General features: G+C 33.4%; 2 protein-coding genes across 2 annotated transcripts in view; one reads left to right on the forward strand and one right to left on the reverse strand.

The window, feature by feature from the left end:
- Window positions 1-6,219: 6,219 nt before the first annotated feature.
- LOC107063199 (F-box/kelch-repeat protein At3g06240-like) lies at window positions 6,220-7,326 on the reverse strand. The gene has a single exon (XM_015314773.1). The coding sequence runs from the start codon at window positions 7,324-7,326 to the stop codon at window positions 6,220-6,222; it is 1,107 nt and encodes a 368-aa protein (XP_015170259.1).
- Window positions 7,327-11,222: 3,896 nt separating this feature from the next.
- The window catches only part of LOC102583470 (chromosome transmission fidelity protein 18 homolog), a 16,005-nt gene continuing 5,011 nt past the window's right edge, over window positions 11,223-22,216 (forward strand). Inside the window, exons 1-12 of the mRNA XM_006360283.2 lie at window positions 11,223-11,856; window positions 12,773-12,834; window positions 13,756-13,893; window positions 14,208-14,477; window positions 15,446-15,532; window positions 16,138-16,239; window positions 16,399-16,464; window positions 17,119-17,229; window positions 17,325-17,386; window positions 19,509-19,553; window positions 20,714-20,787; window positions 21,850-21,917. Coding sequence (XP_006360345.1) covers window positions 11,298-11,856; window positions 12,773-12,834; window positions 13,756-13,893; window positions 14,208-14,477; window positions 15,446-15,532; window positions 16,138-16,239; window positions 16,399-16,464; window positions 17,119-17,229; window positions 17,325-17,386; window positions 19,509-19,553; window positions 20,714-20,787; window positions 21,850-21,917 — 1,644 coding nt within the window. The 5' untranslated portion in view covers window positions 11,223-11,297. The remainder of the gene's footprint in view (window positions 11,857-12,772; window positions 12,835-13,755; window positions 13,894-14,207; window positions 14,478-15,445; window positions 15,533-16,137; window positions 16,240-16,398; window positions 16,465-17,118; window positions 17,230-17,324; window positions 17,387-19,508; window positions 19,554-20,713; window positions 20,788-21,849; window positions 21,918-22,216) is intronic.

Below are 22,216 nucleotides of genomic sequence, written 5' to 3' on the forward strand. Positions count from 1 at the left end.
GGGGGGGGGGAGGATTCTAGAGAGAAAGAGAGAAGAAGGGGAAAAGATGAGAAGAATGGAGATGAGAGAAACAGGGATAATATAATTTTGCATGCATGCAAAAATAAATTAAAGGAAAGTTGTTGGTATATATGAATGTTATTTCTTTAATTTGTACACTTGTAATTTCCTTTTTTTTAAAAGAAAATAAAGGTATATAAAATGTGTTGCTACTTTTTTATTTCAATGTATGTATATTAAATTTCTTTTATTTTAATAGAAAATGTGTGAAAATTCTAATTAAAAGTTTCAAATCTCCAAATTCACTTATGAAACTATGAAAAAATTAACCCCTTATGAATTATTTTTTCAAACCTCCGGATGACCTACTTAGAGGAAATGGAGAAATGTAATTGCATATAACCTTCTTTTCTAATTCTTTTAGTAGAAACTCATTTAAAATATTATTTTATATTTATATATATATCCAAACTAAGGTTTCAGTTAAATTTATTATTTTTCCTTTTTCAATTTATGTAGCACACTTATAATTTCGAGATTCAAATTTTTAAACTTAATTAGACCGTGAATTTGGAAATACTAGGCTACTAGCTTTTGAAACAAAATTTCTATATTTAAAAATTATATAAAAATTAATATAAATATACAAATCTATATTAACATCTCCATAGGAAAATCTGCATGAGCTAAAGGGATGTGCATTAACATCTCCTTAGAAAAAAGAAAGATTTACGGTAACCAATCTAATTTCCATTTACCAACTTACATTAAACCAGAGAATCTGAATTACATTTAGAGAGGTTTCGAACAACATAATGTAGGGATAAAAATGTGTGTAATGCACTGAGCTACTTCAATGCACACCACCCTACCAACTAAGAATGTGTATGCCTGCGCGGGCATGACTCTGACAAATTATCAGGATACCGCCAAAAATTCATCAAGTCCGGAATCAAATTTTGTTTCAATTCCAATGATTATATATGATGTTATTGGGTGGGTGAATTTTCAGGTATGATGTTTTTATTTTGTTATTAATTTAAAAGGTATAAAGTTGTAATCTTTTGTGTATGTCAAGTTATTTTCTTCTTCATAGTTTCAGCTTGCTATTTTGTGTGATTCTCTTTAGTTTTTCTTATTTTGTCTATATACATTTGAGGGAAGAAATTGAGTTATGAGATTTTTGGCATTTATATTAGATATATGATATTAGAATAGTTTCTATAAACTATATACACAAATGTCTTCTTTATTATAAACTATATACTAGTGTAATATATTCTATAAACCATGCCTATAAATTTAAGTGTGACAAAACCCAACCAAAATATATTCTATAAATTTCTAGTATGAATTATTTCAATTTCTTCATTGTTTTTCAGTATAATTTGGTTTTCCCCTCACTTTCTTACTTCCTTCTATTATAATACTTAATTTAGGTATTATAAGTAAACTTCTTGATACATATATCTATTCTTTTTGTAAATGTTGTTTATTGTATGCATTTTTTTGTTGAGTGTATTTATCCTTGTATACACTCATTTGTTCTTTTGTTTGTATTTCTAGTTTATGTATGTGTGGATATAACTAGGTCAAGCGAACAAATCACAATGTATTTAGTGAAATTTTATATGTAAATATAACGAGATTGGGTGAATAGATACACCAAATATAGAGCGAACATATATCACTCTAAAATAATAGCTATGAATTGTAATTAGTCAAACTATTGTTATGTTTGATAATTAGGCCTCAAATTATTGTTGTTTATGAAATTTGGGCTTAGTTTGGGCACAACATGGGATGTCAATATGGTCCAAAAATTGATGGCCCATCTTATATTAAACCCTAACCCTAGTTGTTTTTCCCCATCTTATATAAAACCCTAGTCCTAGCAACAAGCAGCCGCAATACATATCAAAATGCATAAAACAATACCATTCCCCTTGATATCATCACTGATGTACTACTAAAACTTCCTGTGAAATCGCTTATAAGGTTCAAACGCGTTTGCAAATCAGGGTGTTCTTCAATTGAAGATGGCCAATTCATCAATCTTTGCCACGATCTATGCAAAAGTGATATAAATAGACGAAAATTCTTGGTGTCTTTGTTTTGTAAGAAGGATGATCATTACTACTACTCCTCCGTAGACGCTCCACTTCAACATGATTCCGTTGTTTCTCTTGTTGAGGTAATCCCTGAAATCAACTATGATCAATTTAGTAGGGTATGTATAATTTCTTGCAATGGCATAATACTTTCCATAGAAAGATTTGGTGCCGCTCACTAAATTTTGTGGTTAATGAGATTTGTAAATCGGTTGTTCTTGTTTGGAGAAGAATCAACAGAATAGCTAATAGCATAAAAACAGATCCAAGTAAAGTATACATGAATTTCCCTTTATGATGAAGTTATTTTATGGAATCCAACTACTAGAGAATCAAAAAAAAATCCTTAGTCTAATTTTTTTTTAAATCCTTAGACATTGTTATTTCTAGATAGAATTAAATTTGGGGACGATCCACAACTGTATGTTGTAGGAGAAAATCTTTGTTTGACTAAGTTGCGCGAAAACTCAGTTTTATATTTTGAAGTTTGATATTTGGAAAAGAATGCATCATGGAGTAAGATTATGGTTGAATTAATAAACTATACAAATTATTATGAACTTTGTTGGATCCAAAAATGGAGACTAGGTGTTGTTAAGATATGGAATTGAATTTATGGTTTACAATTCAATAAACCATAACTTTGAATCTGATTTGTAAAACAATACTTCTTGAATAGTATGAAATCATTTTCTCTTTGACTTTTTTCTTTTAAGGGATTGAGCTAGGATTTTTTTTTGATTCTCTGATGGTCGGGTTCCACAAAATGATTAAATCATAAGGAAAAACTATAAGAATTATACCATTACCGGAAGAACTAATAAAACTTATTTTATTTAAATGATTGACTCTTGGTAGGGCTGGACCAGCCCCATCGGGCCCAAGCTCGCGGCCAAGGAATTTGAAGGGCTAGGGCGGGCCGACCCTTCATTTGTAAGGGACTGAAAATGCTCAACCCAACCCAACCCCAAAAGGGCCTAGGGTTAGGGCGGGCTAGCCCTTTTTTTTTTCTTTCAAACTTATAATTCTATAACATCAAGAAAATGAGAAGATTTTCAAATCAAATTTAACATGACAATGGTGTTGTTTCAATAACACTATAAAAAAATCTAGTGTAATTAGCATGTATCTCGCATACCATATACACGAGCGAGATAAGAGAGTGACAAGTAAGATGGGAGGGAAGCGAGGGCGCGAGATTTGTCTATGTATCCTGGATACATGCGAATCTACTTCGATAGAGTGTATCTAGAACAAATTAACCTAATTTTGAGTCCATATATTCCGAGATACATGTATCTGGACGTACCAAAATCTGGTAAGATTCATAATATTAAAAACATATGGTGTATTTAAGTAATTAGACTATAAACTAGTGAGATTATTGTAAGTTACCCTTAGATAAAAAGTTTTGGCCGACCCCGACTCGGCCCCCATCAAGCCTCAAGGGTAAAGGGATTATATGGGTCGGACTTATAAACCCTAAATTTTAAATGGGCTTGAATAATTTTATCCCAACCCAACCCCAATAACGGGTTGGATCGGATTGGCCCCATGGGCTAAACTCGTTTTGACGGCTCTAATTCCTGGTATCGGAGGCTCAAGAAGAGAGGCAACAGAATCATATTGAAATGTAGCGTTTATATAGTAGAAATAGTCGTCCCTGTTATCAAATAGACCACCAGTCATAAAAAATTTATGACGATTTACATTACTTCTTGGTGATGCTTGATGAATTGAGGATCTTCAATTAATGAGCGTCATGATTTTACAAACGTGAATTGTAAAAGCGATTAGACTGGAAGTCTTAGAAGAATATTAATGGTATTATCATTAGGCATTTTGAAGATCTTTGGATTAAGCAATTGCTTGGTTTTGGGTAGTATTTTGAGTTTGAGTTAATCTTATTCTATAAGAGGGAGTATCTAAGCTCTTCTCTGTCAACATATTTGCTCCATCACTAAGGTAATCTTGTCATTTCATGTGCTTCACGAGGATACTGATCATCCTCGTGAATTACATGTGCAATATACGTATATGTCGACATGTGCATTACATGTGCAATATACATGTATGTCGAATTATATATATACGTATATTGCACGTGTAATTCACGAGGATAGGATATTATCCTCGTGAAGCACATGAAATGACAAGATTGTCCTCGTGATGAAGCAAATATGTTGATAGAGAAGAGCTTAGATACTCCCTCTTATAGAATAAGAAAAACTCAAACTCAAAACACTACCCACATCCAATCAATTTCTCAATCCAAAGATCTTCAAAATGCCTAATGATATTCTTTTAAGGCTTCATGTCAAATCACTTTTACGATTCAAATGCATTTGCAAATCATGGCATTCTTTAATTGAAGATCCCTAATTCATCAAGCATCACTATGGTATTTCTAAAAGTGATGTGAATCATCATAAAATCTTTATGACTGATGGTCTATGTGACAACATGGATGACTATTTCTACTCTATAGACGCTACACTTCAATATGATTTTGTTGCCTCTCTTCTTAAGCCACCGATACGAGGAATCAATCATTTAAGTAGAGTAAATTTTATTAGTTCTGCCGGTGATGATATAATTTTTATAGTTTTTTCTTATGAGTTAATCATTTTGTGGAACCCAATCGTCAGACAATCAAGAAAAAAAATCCTAGCTTAATACATAAAAAGAAAAAGTTGGAGAGAAAATGATTTCCTACTATTTATGGTTTGGGCTATGTTTCATCTATCAAGAATTATAAAATAGTTAGAGTAGGGAAAAAACATAACTCAATTGGTCTTTTTGAGATCGATCTGTTTTCAACGAAAAGTAACTCGTGGAAATTGATTGGCAATTTTTCTTCATATAACTTTTTCTTCGAAGGAGACATTGTTACCACAAAAGGTATCAATTATATAATAGTGATGACGAATTTATCTAGAAGTATGAATGAATTTACTATATTAAGTTTTTGCTTGGAAAAGGAATAATTTCAGGACATATTGTTTCCAGATCAGATTCAAAAGTTCCCAGATCCAATTTTGTATATTTTAGGAGAAAATCTTTGTTTGACTAGGATACGCGATTTAGCAAGTCAAAATTTTGAAGTTTGGAATATAAAAAAAGATGGATCAATGAACAACACATGGAGTAAGATCTTGACGATTTCATCGATGCTTTGCGGATGTTGCTCGAGGCCAGTGAGTTTAATGAAAATTAATGGATGCATAATGTTTTTGAAGCATGAGGGTGATTTTGAGGCTGTCTAATTAAGTCATAAATATTAGAATTAAATCAAAACTCGTGAAACGATGATCATTATCCTTGTGAAGCACATGAAATGACAAGATTGCCCTCGTAGTATCGGGTGTCTAATTAAGTCATAAATATTAGAATTAACTGGCATATTAATTCTATTTTGCACCGTGCAAGACTCGTGAGGGTCAAGTGTTTTCTGTAAGAAATAAAAATAAAAAGCACATTCATAAAATAAAAATACAAAATCTTTAATTAAATTTTTTGTATATATATAACTTCAAAATAATATCTATGAATTGTAATCAAGTAAACTATGTTTGATAATAAGGCCTCAAACTATTATTATTTCTAAAATTTTCAGCTAAATTTGGGCAAATATGATCTGGTCCGCCCTCTCATACTTTATTATATGAGTAAAAACAAGTATATGCTCACACACGTTATGACAATTAATTTAACCCATGTTCACAAATGTGTAAAAAAAAAAGATTATGTTAGGTCCTTTAAATTTTTTAATTTTTTTTTTTCAATTGTCAAATTGAAATTTGTGTAATGAATTCACTTCTTTATTAAATAAACAACTCAAAATCGAAGCATCTACTCCATCAGACTATGCCCTGAAACCTAGTAATTTTGACCATTCTAACATGCGAAAATTGAAAAGTATATTTTTATATATCTGCATCAAGAGTTGTCAAATTTAATTTAGAGAAACATCAACGAAAAAAGAAAATTAAAATAGTACAAGATGATTTGATCATGTCAATACAAAAGATAAAGTAAAGACAAAAGTTAATTAGACCATGCCCATCTCTAATGTCTCTCCTTGCATTACATCCATTTTCTTGAAATCTTAAATCCGTTTCCGTTTAGGAGTAAACAAACTTTCTACATACGGTACAATACAATTGAAGAAAAGTGATGACTCAAGCCCAGGAACTTCAACTATTTCGATTTGCTCTCCATTTGAGTTATAGACCTCGAAATCACCCTTATGCTTCAGAAGCATTATGTATCCATTAATTTTCATTAAACTCACGGGCCTCAAGCAACGTCCACAATGCATCGATGGAATCGTCAAGATCTTACTCCATATGTTGTTCATTGATCCATCTTTTATCATATGCCAAACTTCAAAATCTCGTCTAGCTAGATCGTGCATCCTAGTCAAACAAATATTTTCTCCTAAAACATACAAAATAGGATCTTGGAACTTTTGAATTTGATCTGGAAACAAAACATCCTGAAATTGTTCGTTTTCCAAGCAAAAACTTAATATAGTAGATCTATTAATATTTCTAGATAAATCCGCCATCTCTATCATATAAACGATACCATCGATGGTAACAATGCCCCCTTCGAAGTAAAAGCTGTTTGGAGGAAACTTGCCAAGCAATTTCCAAGCGTTACTTTTCGTCGAAAACAATTCGATCTCAAAATGTCCATGTGAGTTATCTTTTCCCCCTACCCTAACTATTTTATAATCATCGATAGATGAAACATATCCAAAACCATAAATAGCAGGAAATTGTCTTCTCTCTAACTTTTTCTTTTTAGGAATTGGGCTAGGAATTTTTCTTGATTCTCCGGTGGCTGGGTTCGACAAAATGATTAAATCATAAGGAAAAACTATAAGAATTATACCATTACTGGAAGAACTAATAAAACTTACTCTACTTAAGGTATTGATTCCAGGTATCGGAGTCTCGAGAACAGAGACAACAGAATCATATTGAAGTGGAGCATCTACAGAGTAGAAATAGTTGTCCATGTTGTCACATATACCTCCTGTTAGAAATATTTTATGACGATTCACATCACTTTTAGACATATCATAGTGATGCTTAATGAATTGAGGATCTTCAATTAAAGAGCGCCATGATTTGCAAACGCATTTGAATCGTAAAAGCGATTTGATAGGAAGTCTTAGAAGAATGTTAAGGATGATATCATTAGGCATTTTTTGAATTTTTTGGGATTGAGAAACTGATAGGTTCTGGATAGTGTTTTGAGCTTGAGCTTTTGTTATTCTACGAGAGGGGTATTTAAACTTCTCTCTGTCAACATGTTTGTTTCACGAGAATAGTGATAGTCATTTCACATGCTTTTGCTTGCTAGAAAACCATCGTTTGACTGTAACCGTCGTGTTATTTTGTATTCTTTTGCCAAATTTCTTGTTGTGTTCGCCCTTTCTCCCATTGCAATTAGTGAAACACTAAACTATTGCTCAAAAAAAAAATTCAAAATATTAATTTAGTTACATTATTACAACATGAAACACAAAAAATAACCATTAAATTCTATATTAACTTTCATTACAATTACTAAATCAGAAACCTTATAAGTATATAAGTTATGTTAAATTAAATTATATGAAATAAAGTAACTTGAGATGATGCTATGTGCTTGCCTTTTAACTTAACTCCTCATACTTCTTAATCACTTACTAAAAATAAATTAAAATAATTATTCCTATTTTTCCTTATTTGTAAAATGACTTTAATTTAGGACTTTGATTCTTTGCCCTTTCTTCTTTTCTGTTCCTTTTTTTAAAAAAAAATTATTTCAATTTTGCCTAAAATCATAAATTGAATTTTCCTCTTCTTTTTTTCTTATTTAATTTCCTTCAAATAAATCCTACATTTTACTTGAGACATAATTAATATACATAAAATCATGTCATATATTTATTAAATTGATATAAATATTAAATGCGATAAACTTTTACTCCCCCCCCCTCCCAATATAGTCATTCCAATACGATACATTTTATTGACGTGGCTTCAATTTTTTTTTCATCAAACAACTATTATTTTTTTCAAAAATAATTATGTTGGTACGGAGCTAGTGATTCTAAACTATTTATGTTGATTGACTGACAATTATATTCTAAGTGTTTCTTATATGTCCGTTTCATTTTAATTTATTTGGCCTAATTACTTTGTTTTAACTTAACTCCTCATGATTCTCAATCATTTATTAAAAATATATTAAAATAATTATTCTTAATTTTCCTTATTTGTAAATATTTAATTTAGGACTTTGATTCTTTGCTCTTTCTTCTTTTCTATTCCTTTTTCTTAAAAAAAAATTATTTCAATTTTGCCTAAAATCATAAATTGAATTTTCCTCTTTTTTTTTTCTTATTTAATTTCATTCAAATAAATCCCAAATTTTACTTGAGACATAATTAATATACATAAAACCATGTCATATATTTATTAAATTGATATAAATATTAAATGCGATAAACTTTTGGACCCCCCTCCCAATATAGTCATTCCAATACAATACATTTTATTGACATGACTTCAAATTATATTTTTCATCAGACAACTGTTTTTAATTTTCAAAAATAATTATGTTGGTAAGGAGCTAGTAGTTCTAAACTATTTATGTCGATTGACTGGCAATTATATTCCAAGTGTTTCTTATATGTCCGTTTCGTTTTAATTTATTTGGCCTAATTACTTTGTTTTAACTTAACTCCTCAGTCCTCATACTTCTGAATCATTTATTAAAAATATATTAAAATAATTATTCTTAATTTTTCTTATTTGTAAATGATTTAATTTAGGACTTTGATTCTTTACTCTTTCTTCTTTTCTGTTCCTTTTAAAAAAAATTATTTCAATTTTGCCTAAAATCATAAATTGAATTTTCCTCTTCTTTTTTTCTTATTTAATTTCCTTCAAATAAATCCTACATTTTACTTGAGACATAATTAATATACATTAAATACCATGTCATATATTTATTAAATTGATATAAATATTAAATGCGTAAACTTTTGGACCCTGCTCCCCCCCCCCCCTCCCAATATAGTCATTCCAATACAATACATTTTATTGACGTGACTTCAAAATATATTTTTTCATCAGACAACTATTTTAAAATTTCAAAAATAATTATGTTGGTAAGGAGCTAGTAGTTCTAAACTATTTATGTCGATTGACTAACAATTATATTCTAAGTGTTTCTTACATGTCCATTTCGTTTTAATTTATTTGGCCTAATTACTTTGTTTTAACTTAACTCCGCATGCTTCTTAATCAATTATTAAAAATATATTAAAATAATTATTCTTAATTTTCCTTATTTGTAAATGATTTAATTTAGGACTTTGATTCTTTGCTCTTTCTTCTTTTCTGTTTCTTTAAAAAAAAATTATTTCAATTTTGCCTAAAATCATAAATTGAATTTTCCTCTTCTTTTTTTCTTATTTAATTTCCTTCAAATAAATCCTACATTTTACTCGAGACATAATTAATATACATAAAATCATGTCATGTATTTATTAAATTGATATAAATATTAAATGCGATTAACTTTTGGACCCTCCCTCCCCCTCCCAATATAGTCATTCCAATACAATACATTTTATTGACGTGGCTTCAAATTATATTTTTTTATCAAATAACTATTTCAATTTTCAAAAATAATTATGTTGGTAAGGAGCCAGTAGTTCTAAACTATTTATGTCGATTGACTGACAATTATATTCTAAGTATTTCTTTTATGTCCATTTCGTTTTAATTTATTTGGCCTAACTACTTTGTTTTTTAGGTCCATTTTTTTTAAATGTTTATTTTCATTTTTGACAGTTCTTTAATTTTAACTTTCGACGTAGCATTTGATACAATTAAATATACTTTTACTTTTAAAACCATAAAATTCAAAGTTTTTTTAAAAAAAAATTCATTTCAAGTTAAAATCAGACAAACAAATTTAAATAAAAAAATTATAATTCTTAATAAATCATTTTATATGGATGTACAATTGAGAAAACATCATCAAAAAGTGAAAAAGTGAAAAGTTATGCTCATCTTTAGATATAGCAAACAAGACCTCCACGATCGATGCGCACATGCCACATCCGTGTAAGCCTTGGCTGATGCAGCCTGCCGTTAGCCGACGTCGTTTGTCTGATGGACGCATGCCTTAGCTAATGCCGCCTAGCCCTGGACGTGGAACGCCCGTGCTGCCTACATAGACCCATATGCCCCTTGACATCTTACTTGGCTTTAGAATCGCACTCGACATCTCGAAAAACCTCTTATAGCAACATCGTTATTGGGCCTTTAACATGTCATTAGGCATGAGAAATGAACCCAACGTCACGGAAAACCTCACAATGGGGCATCGTCAGAAAAGCTGTTATTTTGGTAGAATTAAAATAGCAATAATTATATTCAATGAAATTACATATGTGAGGTCTGCCGTATATAGAATGTACGTAAAAATTATTACCACCTTATAAAGGAAGAGAGACTGTTTTCGAAAGACCCTCGACTCAAGTGTAACAAACTTCTGTGTAAAGAAGAAGACAATGAAGAGAAAATTGAAACAAAAATAAAGCATAAAAGTAGCCAAATCAACAATAAAATCATGTGACAATCGAAATTTCATAAACAACATACTAGAGTAGATTATTATTAACGAATAGTAATAATAAACCATGATAAAAAAAAGGGAACCATAATAGCACAACCAGTGTTGTCACAAACACCAACCACCCTAAGCAAAATGATACTACATTATCTTTTACCATTCTACCCTAATACGAGTTCTCCATACCCTCATATCTAGAATCATATCTTCGATAATTTGAAGCTACGTCATATCTTGTCTCATCACATTTCCCCGACATAGCATCATAATTTATTGTCTTAAATAATCATTCTGTTAAATATTTAACTTTTGTTAATTTGAAGGATCAATATCATACATTTCAATTAAATATAAATAATACAAGGACTAAAATTGTTATTTACCCCTAGAAAGAAATTACAAAAGTTGCATGTTTGTAGAAGGGTAATTATGGAAATTCACATTCTTCTTTGCCGCCCCTTTCACCTTCCCATTTCCCGCCAAAAATATAGCAAAGAACACTTTAGAGAGAGAAAGGGAGAGAGAGAGATCGGAGAAGCAATGGATATGGAGTTTCCAGATGCAGCAGAGCTCGAATGGCTCGAAGCCAACGCTACTTATCCTGATGAAGAAGAAGATGACCTCGAGTTTGAAGACGATTTTCTTCAACAACCTCCATCACCACCCGGATCCGAACAAATTGCATCTCAACCCGACCCGAAACCAACTCTCTCACTTCCCCTGAAACCTTCACTACCGAAGCCCCAACTTCCGATCAACAGTAGGAAACGATTCCTGCCCGATGATCCGGAGTTGTCGTCGGATGATAGAAATGCAGTAGTCATCACTGAGGAGAAGAGGAGTAGAGTTGAGGATAATGATGAGGATTGGCTTAGGTATTCGCCTCCCAAGCAGCCTGAGGAGGAGGAACCTATGGTGGTTGAGCAGGAACTGGAACTGGAACAGGAACCGGAAGAGAAGATTTTAGCTAAGTATGCTTTGGAGATTGATGGGGATTGTACACCGGTGACTGGTTTGGACGGTGAGAGGGTTTATGCTAAGATATGCAGAGTTGAAGATGAAAGGGTTAAGAAGCTAGAGGTTAAGGGATATTCTACTGGTGAGTTCAATTTCTATTGTTATCTAAAAATGTGGCATTTTTCTTTATATCATGTCAAGTGCATATGCCAAGTCAATTTTTTCCCCAATGGATTAGATGCACGTATAATTTAGTATGTGTGATGAGCTATGCACTTTGTGTCGTGATTGTTGGAAGTCTGAGTCTTAGTGTAATGGTTAAAGGCATAGATATTGGGTTGAAGTTTCTGCTGTAGGTTTGTGAAGGAGTAAGTGCCAAACACAAAAGAATGTGTGGATAAGTGAATTTGACTATGGTTAGAATTTTTATGAGAAGAAAAGGGAATTGAAGTGTGTTCGAGTCCCATTTTGGTTGGGAATGGAATTTGGCAATCCCCCTCATGAACTAGCTTTTTTGGGTTGAGTTATGCCCAAATGCCATTTCTTACATGGTATCAAAACCAAGTTCATCCTTGTTTGGGCTCTTGACTGCTCCAGTTTGGCTTGGGTGTGAAAGGGGTGTTAGAGTGGGTTAGAGTTCCCCATTGGTTGAGCAATGGATTGATGGTCTACTTATATGAACTTTGACAATCCTCCCTCATGAGTTAAGATTTTGGGGTTGAGGAAGGCCTACAGGCCATATCTTTATAAAGTGTCGATTGATTTTCATTCACATACTCCCTTTGTGCTTACTTTTACGTACTTTTAGCTTTTTATATGGTTCCTTCATATTTGTCCTTGTGTAATTAGATGATTGCAAATACTGGAGTTGATCAAGCATTTCAGTACCTACTGTAAAAGCTTATGAATGTGAAAGTACTACTCCAAATCATTTTTGTTCTCTGTGTAATAAGCCATCCTCTACATCTTATTGGCATACTCTGTGCTGTTTTTTCCCTCTTTTGTTTACTTGGATCTCCAAATCACTGAATAACTAAGAGAGTGCAAATGTTATCCAGGTCTTATTCAGGAACCTGTCAGGGCCCTAATGCAAAGAGTGGAACACGACCAATTCACAAAGGTGCGGTTTCTATTTTGCTATCCCTGCTCCGCTATCATTCTATCAATCAATCATTTAATCAATTTATCAACTATGCCTCAATTCTTCTCCAATTTATAACTAAATATTTTTGGTAATTGAACTTGAATTAATCACCAAAGTGGAGAAAATTTACAAAGCTGAGGTCCAGTTAACACAACTGGCCTTCCACAGTTGAATATATAGCTAAATTTACTCTGAGTGATCCTGTCAAATTGAAACAGAAGAAAGATGAGAGGAGAAAATAATTTGAAACTCTCTTTGACCTTTACAGATTCCTCTCAGGTCCATGATTAGAGAACAATGAATTCATACTTCTCAATAGAATAAGTAATAACGAGTAGTTATGAAATGGAAAAGGAACCCGATCAGTTCATAAGAGTTGAGTTATTGAATAAGGTTTCCTAAATCTCTGAAAATACCACAACAGTTCTGAATTGTCTTGCATATTAAATGGAGGAAAACAATTTGCTACTATAAACTCCTTTTAAGAAGATGCAAAGTAGATATTTGTCCGATCCTGTCAATTATAGTTCTCTTTGAAGTCCTGCATTGCTTTCCTTCTTTCTTTCGTTAGTGTACTAAATATACTAATAGTACTTCCTCATTTCATCTCAACTTGGTTTTTTTTTTTTTTGAGAATTCATCTCAACTTGGCATTTGAAGAAAATATCTTAGTTCCCCTAGCCCTTTTTCTTAATAGGAGGGATAATATGTTTGATGGTTCACGGGTTGTCTCTGTACCCCAACTCCCCTCCCAATTTTCCTTTGGATGAATTAGAGATATGTGAAATGAAGCATTAACCTTGTAGCTAAAGTTTCCAACAATTTTGTATGTGCTTTTTACTTTTTATGTATAAGTTCTTTGTTCCTCCTTGAAAGCTTTCCTCCTTTGTCTTGAAGGCCCTGGAAGCTAGTTCTGAAGATCTAAGTGAAGCAAATCTTCCAATAGGAGCTGTGGTGAATGAGAAACTTTGGGTGGATAAATATGCCCCTAGTTCGTTTACAGAGCTCCTCAGTGATGAGCAAACAAATCGTCAGGTACTGCATATATTAGCAATTTATTTATTCTTATAATGGTTTCTATTTAGTACAACAAACAACATACCTGGTATAGTCCCACAAAGTGGAGTTTGGTGAGGGTTGAGTAAACGCAGACTGTACCCCTAACTCAAAGGTAGAGAGACTGTTTCTAATAGACCCTCGGCTCAAGAAAAACAGTCCAAAGCACATGGTTTCTATGTAGTATATTTCATTTAAAAATTTAAGGTATTTCTCACCTATCTAATCTTTTTAGGTGTTTTCGTAGAGATATTCTGAGTTGGGGTCTTGACTTTCTGGTCACTCTCCTGTAGGTACTAATGTGGTTGAAGCAATGGGATTCCTGTGTTTTTGGAGTTGAAATTAAGAGTACCACAGATGACGTCTTGTCTTCTCTAAAACGGCATTCATTGGCTGTCCAACATCCAAGACGTTCTTCCAAGAGTTCTTTTGGAAATAGCAGAGGACCCAGAATAGACAATGAGAAAGCTCATAATGATTTGCATCCAGAGAATAGTGATTCGGAGAGAATTAAGGACCTATGGGACAAGAAGCACAGAAAAAGTGGTCCTCCAGAACAGAAGGTCAGTCACACTGGCCCTTTTCCACTTTCTTTGTTGGTGTTCGAATCCCTAACCTTGTAGTTGTAGGTGGATGACCTTTTCTAGGCTATCCCTCCCTTGTCAATCTTATAGTTTGTGTGCTTTATCGGTTGCCTTGCTCTGATTTTTTATATAAGCACATGATCAAAGAGTTGATTCTGATCTTCTCTTTTTTTTTTTCATTTTGCACAATATTATTGTAGGTACTGTTTACCTCTCTTCTTTTGAAATACATATTCATCTTCTCAAATATTAGCATCCAAGGGTGTGGCCTAGTGGTCAATGAAGTGGCTAAGAGCCATGATGTCTCAGGCAACGGAGACAAAAATACTTGGTGATTCTTTCTATTTGTCCTAACCTTGGTGGACAGAGTTACTTGGTACCTATTGCCGGTGGGAGGTGGCAGGTATCCTATGGAATTAGTCGAGGTGGGCGCATGCTGGTCCGGACACAATTTTTTTTTTTTTTTTTTTTTGAAACTGGTAAGGTTGTATTCTTCAGCATTAAGGGCATGCTGGCCACCACCAAAAAGTGTCAATTACAAACTTCCTATCAAATCTACAATCTGGTCTGTATCTACTATACACAACTATAAGATGAAGTCAACAAACAGTGAAACCAAGGATTGTAAAACCCTTAGTGGTTGTTTGGTGTGAAGACAAGTTATGATGGTTTTAGTAATGCAAGGATTGGTTTTGTTGGGATTAGATTAATGGTCCAGATGTCCGATGATCTCTCATCATGTACTTCCATAATATTGCATCTATGGTCATATCCCCATTATATTCTGTTAGCTACTATTCTCCCCAATTTTCTATAGTACATATTGCACATATGGAAATTCTGTTAGTATTATACTTGTCGCCTGCTTGTCCTCTATTTTTAGTTCCTTGTTTCTTACTCATTTTTATTCTAATTTTACTAAATTGTGAGAACCCAATTGCTTGCAGATTCTTTTGCTTTGCGGTCCTCCTGGGCTTGGGAAAACAACACTTGCACATGTTGCTGCTCAGCATTGTGGGTATCGAGTGGTTGAGGTCTTGTAACCCACTCATTCCCAACAGTCCCATATAGTTGTTCATTTAAACTTTTATCTCCTTTATATCTTATTATCGCAATCATTGTCAACGAGGTCTGGTGAGAGAGTGTTAGCTCATTGCCAGTCACATTTATGAATTATTTTTGTTACCATGAAGGATCTGAAAAGGTTATTAACTTATTCTACTCTTTAGTATGTGCTAGAATAACAAGTGTACTTGACTCCACACTTAAATTCTACATATCTCTAAATCTCCGGGTGCTAGTAGTTTGTCTCTTAATTTAAATAAAAACTTTTTCGTGAATTGTATATTCTTTAAAATCAGTTCAGATGAAAAAACAAATTTGCGATGCAACTCGGCCTACATATTAGAAGCCTGAAACAGATGGACACTCTGCTCTGTGCCTGCATTCTAGTGTATGCTTGACTTCTCTCAAGTTTCATGGATAAGTTATGGCAAAACTTGATTTCCCTGCTTAAATATGAGCTACACAAACTCAAAATGCCTTCATACCTACCACCAACCTTGAATATCCTTCGAATCAAATTAATATGGAGTAATAGGTGTCTGTTTATCTGTTGATTGAAATGCTTCCTTTGCAGATTAATGCAAGTGATGATCGATCATCCGCCAGTATTGAAGCTAAAATACATGATGTGGTTCAAATGAACTCTGTAAATGCTGATTCAAAGCCCAAATGTTTGGTCAGTTTAAGTTCTGTTTTTTTGGTTTTAAATCTCCCTCTGATGATTAAAGCCCAAATATTTTGTCAGAATATAGTTGTGATTTTCGGTTTCAAATATTTATCAGCGGAATCTACAATCTTTTTCTTCTGAACCATGGTTCATCTTTTGCTGTTCTAGGTTATTGATGAAATAGATGGGGCTCTTAATGATGGAAAGGGAGCTGTTGAGGTCATCCTCAAATTGGTAATTTACGTATTCGCTTTTGATTTGTTTCACACTTGTGATTTTAGTAATCCCAGTAGGAGTGGTAATAAATTATAGCTGTAGGAAAAATGTATGTGAATCTTTTGTATTGATAAGTAATATTGCTGGCTCCTGAAGAGTCATTTGAGCTATCTTCAGCTCCTTGAACCCTCTTGCTTGTTCATATTCAAATTTAGAAGTAAAAAGAAACTAAGATTTGTTAAGAATTTTAATTTGGACATTGATAGATTGATTTTAAGGTCTTATGTACCTACTGCTGATTAATTTTCAATGGAGTCTATATGTTGCTATCTTTCTATTTTGCAGCTTGAATGATACATATATGTTCAACTTTATAAATCAACTAGTCACCCCAAAAGTGGGAGTTGAGCTGTCCTTTTTCTAGCCCTAGCTTTGCTTTATTAGTTCATGCAGCTTAGACTCACAAATCCTTAAAATACCATGGGAGAAACTTCCACTTGGTACTTGGTCTACTGGAACTTGATAGAACGATAATATCAGTACTATGGAGTACTCTGGCACCATATGTTATTCACAGTGATTATGAAGTGAATTTCAGCCTTTGGTTGGGCCTCTTTTTTGAAACTATGTATGTTTTCTGATAGAATAACAGTGTGTGCTTTATCAATGCAGGTTTCTGCTGAAAGAAAATTGCGTGCAGGCAAAGAAAATGAACCTGAGGGAGGAAATGCTGGGCAGAAGTCATCTAAAAAGAGGCATCAAAAAACATCTTTGCTAAGACCTGTAAGAGTGAATTTGTCTAAAAATGTTCATTTGTATATTAACTTTGGCTATAGTCATGGCGTTCTCTAATCTCAACTTGTGTGTTTCATTTGCAGGTTATTTGCATATGTAATGACCTTTATGCTCCTGCCTTAAGGCCTTTGCGTCAGGTAGCAAAGTAAGTATTGCTTAAATTTTGCAGGACAGCAGATTGAAGTGCATAGATTAGCATCTAGAGATCTAAATACTAGGTCCATGAAGAAAGCCGTAGACTAAACAATCACTTTTATATGACTTTGCTGGTTTCACATGAATTCTTTGAACTTGATTTTGAGTTTGATAAGGTTCTTATTGCTATGCACTCGCTTGCCTACCTTCAGTTGTCTTATTCTAGTTCTATGCATCATTTTTTGGTTTTTGGTTCTGTTGGGGCTGTAAGCACAAAGCGTTGAAGTGTGGGCTTTAATAGAAAAAATACAAATATATATATGTTTAGTCCAAGACTAATAAATATAAGCATGAATAACAAATATATGGACAAAGAAATTGTAGTTTTTTTACATAAAGTGAATTACCAATTGCTTAATGTCTCCTCTTCAAGAAACACTCATTCACAAGGAAAAGTTTGTCTTATACCTTAATGACAACACTGAAGTGCACATTAAGCGAGGCAAAGTGCTCAACATGTTTTGGGCCTTGCTTTAGGGCTAAAGCGTGCTTTAAGAGCGTCTTTGACAACACTGGCCTGTATACTAGTGGTGAGGTCATCCATGACTAGGGCAAATAGAATGGGTCAAGCTTGATCCTTAGTGTAAGCCCATGGTTAAAGAGAACTCATGTTGTATCTCTGTCCACTGTTTTCTCATGCGTGACCGCTCTCTCGTACATATCCTATTATGTTATTTGTATATTTGATGTGAACTCTTTCTTCCCAAGCATCCAAAGGACTTCACGTACCCACTTATTGTATGCCTTCTCTAGGTAGATGAATATCAATGGGAGATTCTTCTTCATCTCCCTAGAAATTTCCGTCGATCATCTTAACAAACTAATAGCCTTTGTTGTAGATCTACCTGACATAAATCAGTTGGCTCTATGTCACCCTTGTAATGTCCTTAAGTCTATATTCTACCACTCTTTCCCATAATTTCATGCATGACTAAGTTAGTACATCCACAATAGTTAGCCTAACTTTGAATGTCACATTTATTCTTATATATTGGCATCTGTTCACTTAGTAAATGGAATAGTTTGGTTAGCCATACCACTTCGACCTCTTCAAGGTGCTTCCAAACTTCTATTGGGATATTATCTGCCGAATAGTCTTTCTAATTCATATTCTTTGTTGTATCTTTTATTTCACTATACCTAATTTTACTTGTGCAGCTAAGGTTTTTGTCTGTTGTGGATGTATGAACATCTATCAAGTTATCTTTATGATTTGTGTTAAGCAATTGATTGAAGTAGCTTCTCCATCTCTTTGATCTCATTATCTCTTAAACTTGTGGAGATCTTTAGTTCACTTAAGTGGAGGTCTTTAGTTCACTTAACTTGGTTCAAGTATTTACTCCTCTTCTCTTCAATAACTTGAACATTTCTTTTTTCCTATCTGCATCCTAGCTTTTGGTACTGGTTTCTTAAGTTCTGGTCCGTCAATAGTCTGCTTAGTTCCTTGAGTTCCATTAATAGTCTGCTTAGCTCCTCTATTTGTTATACTATTCAAAAACTTTCTATCTTCTGTTGATGATAAGTTACTGCACCACTCCTGTTTTGATTTAATAGCTTATTGCTCCTTCAAATTCCACCACCATGATTCCTGTGGCCGAGGTCATAGGTTTCAAGACATGCTTCTTGGTCAAAAGGTTTCTAGACATGCATAGTGCTTCACTTGTTATTTTCTTAATGCAACTCATTGTTTCCTGCCCCAAGGTATCTGTGTTGTCTTGTAAGTCCCATGCAACCCCTATAAATAACTTGTCATTAAATGCTTTTGGGTTTTACCTTTTAATGTCCATCATCAAATTGTTATTGCTACTTTTCTTCCTTTTCGCTTTACTCCTTTGCTTCACATCTAGGACCAACAACATGTCGCTCAATTAGCGCTTCTCCTGGTGTAACTTTATAGTCCTTTTATTGATCCTTTCACTTTTTCTGGTATTGGATGCAGTCTATTTATGTATGATCCAGATTCCCTTTTTAGTGAAATGTTAACACTATATGTTGGACACTTTCATATATTACCTATATTATATCTAATTACATGACTAACAAAGTACTTATTTATGTGGTTGAAATTGCAGGGTTCATATATTCGTCCAACCAACTGTAAGTCGGGTTGTTAACAGGTACTTACTACTAAATTATCCGACTAATCCCCTGGAATCTGTTTTCCATTTTCTGTATGATTAACTGCTTGGTAGAGTAGAAAGGAAAACCTACTGGATTAACATCCAAGCATAATCTTTCAGATTTAAGTAATGCAATACTCCAACCAATTTGAGTGATTTCAAATCCTAGGGAGATTTGTAACTTGTAACAAAATCTCCTAATAATTTGGCCATGTTGACCGGATAAAATAATTAAAATTCAATGATTGTTCGTCGTACAGTCGCAAAAGGCAAGGATTTTGAGTCAGATACAATTGAGGATAATATCTGAATGTATAGATTTTCATTACACAAAGCTTAGACATTAGTGGACTTCATAGGATCTCTGTAAGTATTTCTTTTTAGTCTTTTCCTTTTGTTGTAACAGTTTTTTTTTTTGGAGGTGGCCAGCATAGCCCTTAATGCTGAGGAATATAAAAAGTTACCAGTTTAAAAAAAAACAAAAGGATTTGCATCGCATTGAATTTTATGGCCTATAAAAGGACTTCAAAGTTTCAGTCAAATGGAGTTTAAGATACCGCAGATTGAGGGGGCTAATTAAAATCCAAAATTGCAAATCAGAATGTTTTTCTGCTATATGTATGCTATTATCTAACATTTCGAGTTAACAAATTTTATTTTGGGAGTTCTATATTTCATATGGCTTCTTAGCCTACCATATTGACGAACGAGAACTCTATTTGCCATTTGGTGTACATGTCTCAAAAGTCATGCTATATTAAATTATTAATGACCTGTATAACTCTTCCCGTGGAAGCTATTGGAAAGTTGTATCTTGACTGACAAGGTGATTGACAGAATCTGATAAAGCATCAAACACATTCTGCCCATTCACTTTTGTTTTGTGTTCTTATTTCTTGGATATGATCAAATGGGGTGATTGACGTTTCCATGTTATAACTCAAAAAGTATTGACACTTTCATGTACTCCTGAATCCTTTATGTTTTAAGAAGTATGCACATATTGGAAAAGCACGAATCTTGTTCCAATTTTCAGTTGTTAGGACCTTACTTTGATTTAGACTTATCATAGAACAATGTGTTTATTTAGCAGAGCCAGTATCTTCACAAGATATTTCTAAGTCTAACAAAGCCTAATTTTTAATGCGTAATTGTAGGCTCAAATACATATGTAACAGAGAAAGAGTGAAGACAAGTTCCATCGCTCTTACTGCTCTAGCAGAGTATACTGGTGAGTGCCATTCCTTCGTTTTGGTTGAAGACATCACTTATTAAATCTGAATTTCTCTGATGAGATGTGGTGTAATCATCTGAAACTAAAATTATTTGAGTTCATGAACATAAAATTATTTGAGTTGTGAACTAAAATTGTTGAGAATTGTGCCTTGATCTGCAGTTACATCTAACTGTAATGACGGGTGACTATAGCTGTCACTAGTAGAATAAGTAATGATTGAAATCCACACAGATTCTGCTCGATTATACTTCGATATAAACCCCAGTTTGATGGGGAGGGAACATGCAGTTTGTTTGGTAAAGACAATGAGAAGGGAGTCTCTTCAGTTACGTCTTTTTGCCCTTTTTTTAATAAGGTAAATACTTTTATTAACTATTGAGGGAAACCCCGTATACAAGTCATATACCAAAAGGAGAGAACCTATATCAAAACAAACTGAAATGTAAATGAGCCCTGTTTTATTTTCTATATTTTTTGTGTTTCAGTGGGTTATAACACCCTTATGAGATGATTTATTTGATGGGACTTGATAAAACAAAGATTAGGGGAACTTGTGCCTCACCAATTCTATGATAGAATTCTTAGGTGCTTTGAAAATGTGAAGACGCGAAACGCATGCTGATACCAAATACTTAAATACATCTTTTGATGTATGGAAGAATGTGCAGCAAGGCTGAAGAGATTTGTAATTTTTAGCACACCTAAGTTTCTGCTGTTAGTTATCTATTCCTTCTTTGCCTTTGTTACTGCTGTACATTTTGTACGCATCATCTTGGTTCTCTCTCTACAGATGTTATTCTTACTTTACTGATCATATCATATCTTAAAAATAAATTGTTGTTCTTGAGGGGGAAATGCTAGAAATTGCAATTTGTTTGTTTCTTTGTATTATTGAGAAGTCTTCTTATTGGATCTTTACTCAGCTGCTGTAATTGCTTATTTATTCAATATCCTGCATTGTTCCTTCTTTTTGTGCTTTGGATTGTTACATCTTGCCAAGTATGTTTTCCTGTTAATCAGCAACTTGAACTTGATTTCAATTTTTTTTTTTTGCAGACTGTGACATAAGATCGTGCCTGAACACCATTCAGTTTCTTAATAAGAAGAAAGAGACTCTTAATGTGGTATGTCTTTGTAGTACCATACATTTCTTTTGGTGGTATTAGTCCAATAGAGGAAAGAGGTTAAGAATTCGTCGAAAATCATACTATTATGACTTGTAAAGATCAGTTTGCTTGCAACTACTAGCTTTCCATCAAGGATGTTTTTTTCTAATTTCTTCGGGGGTAGGGGAAGGGGATTACAACGTGGGGAATCGAACCCTCACCAACAAGCTGAAAGTTCAGGTAGTCAACCAACTGAGCTACTAAGATCACCCCCCCCCCCCCAGGGGGGAGGGTGCAAATCTTTTTTAGAGAAAAAA

This window comes from Solanum tuberosum, unplaced genomic scaffold, assembly GCF_000226075.1.
Source record: "Solanum tuberosum cultivar DM 1-3 516 R44 unplaced genomic scaffold, SolTub_3.0 scf00319, whole genome shotgun sequence".
In the NCBI taxonomy this organism is placed as follows: domain Eukaryota; kingdom Viridiplantae; phylum Streptophyta; class Magnoliopsida; order Solanales; family Solanaceae; genus Solanum; species Solanum tuberosum.

Bases quoted from the DNA above. Each gene is read 5' to 3' on its own strand.
- LOC107063199 (XM_015314773.1), bottom strand. From the start codon at position 7,326: ATGCCTAATGATATCATCCTTAACATTCTTCTAAGACTTCCTATCAAA.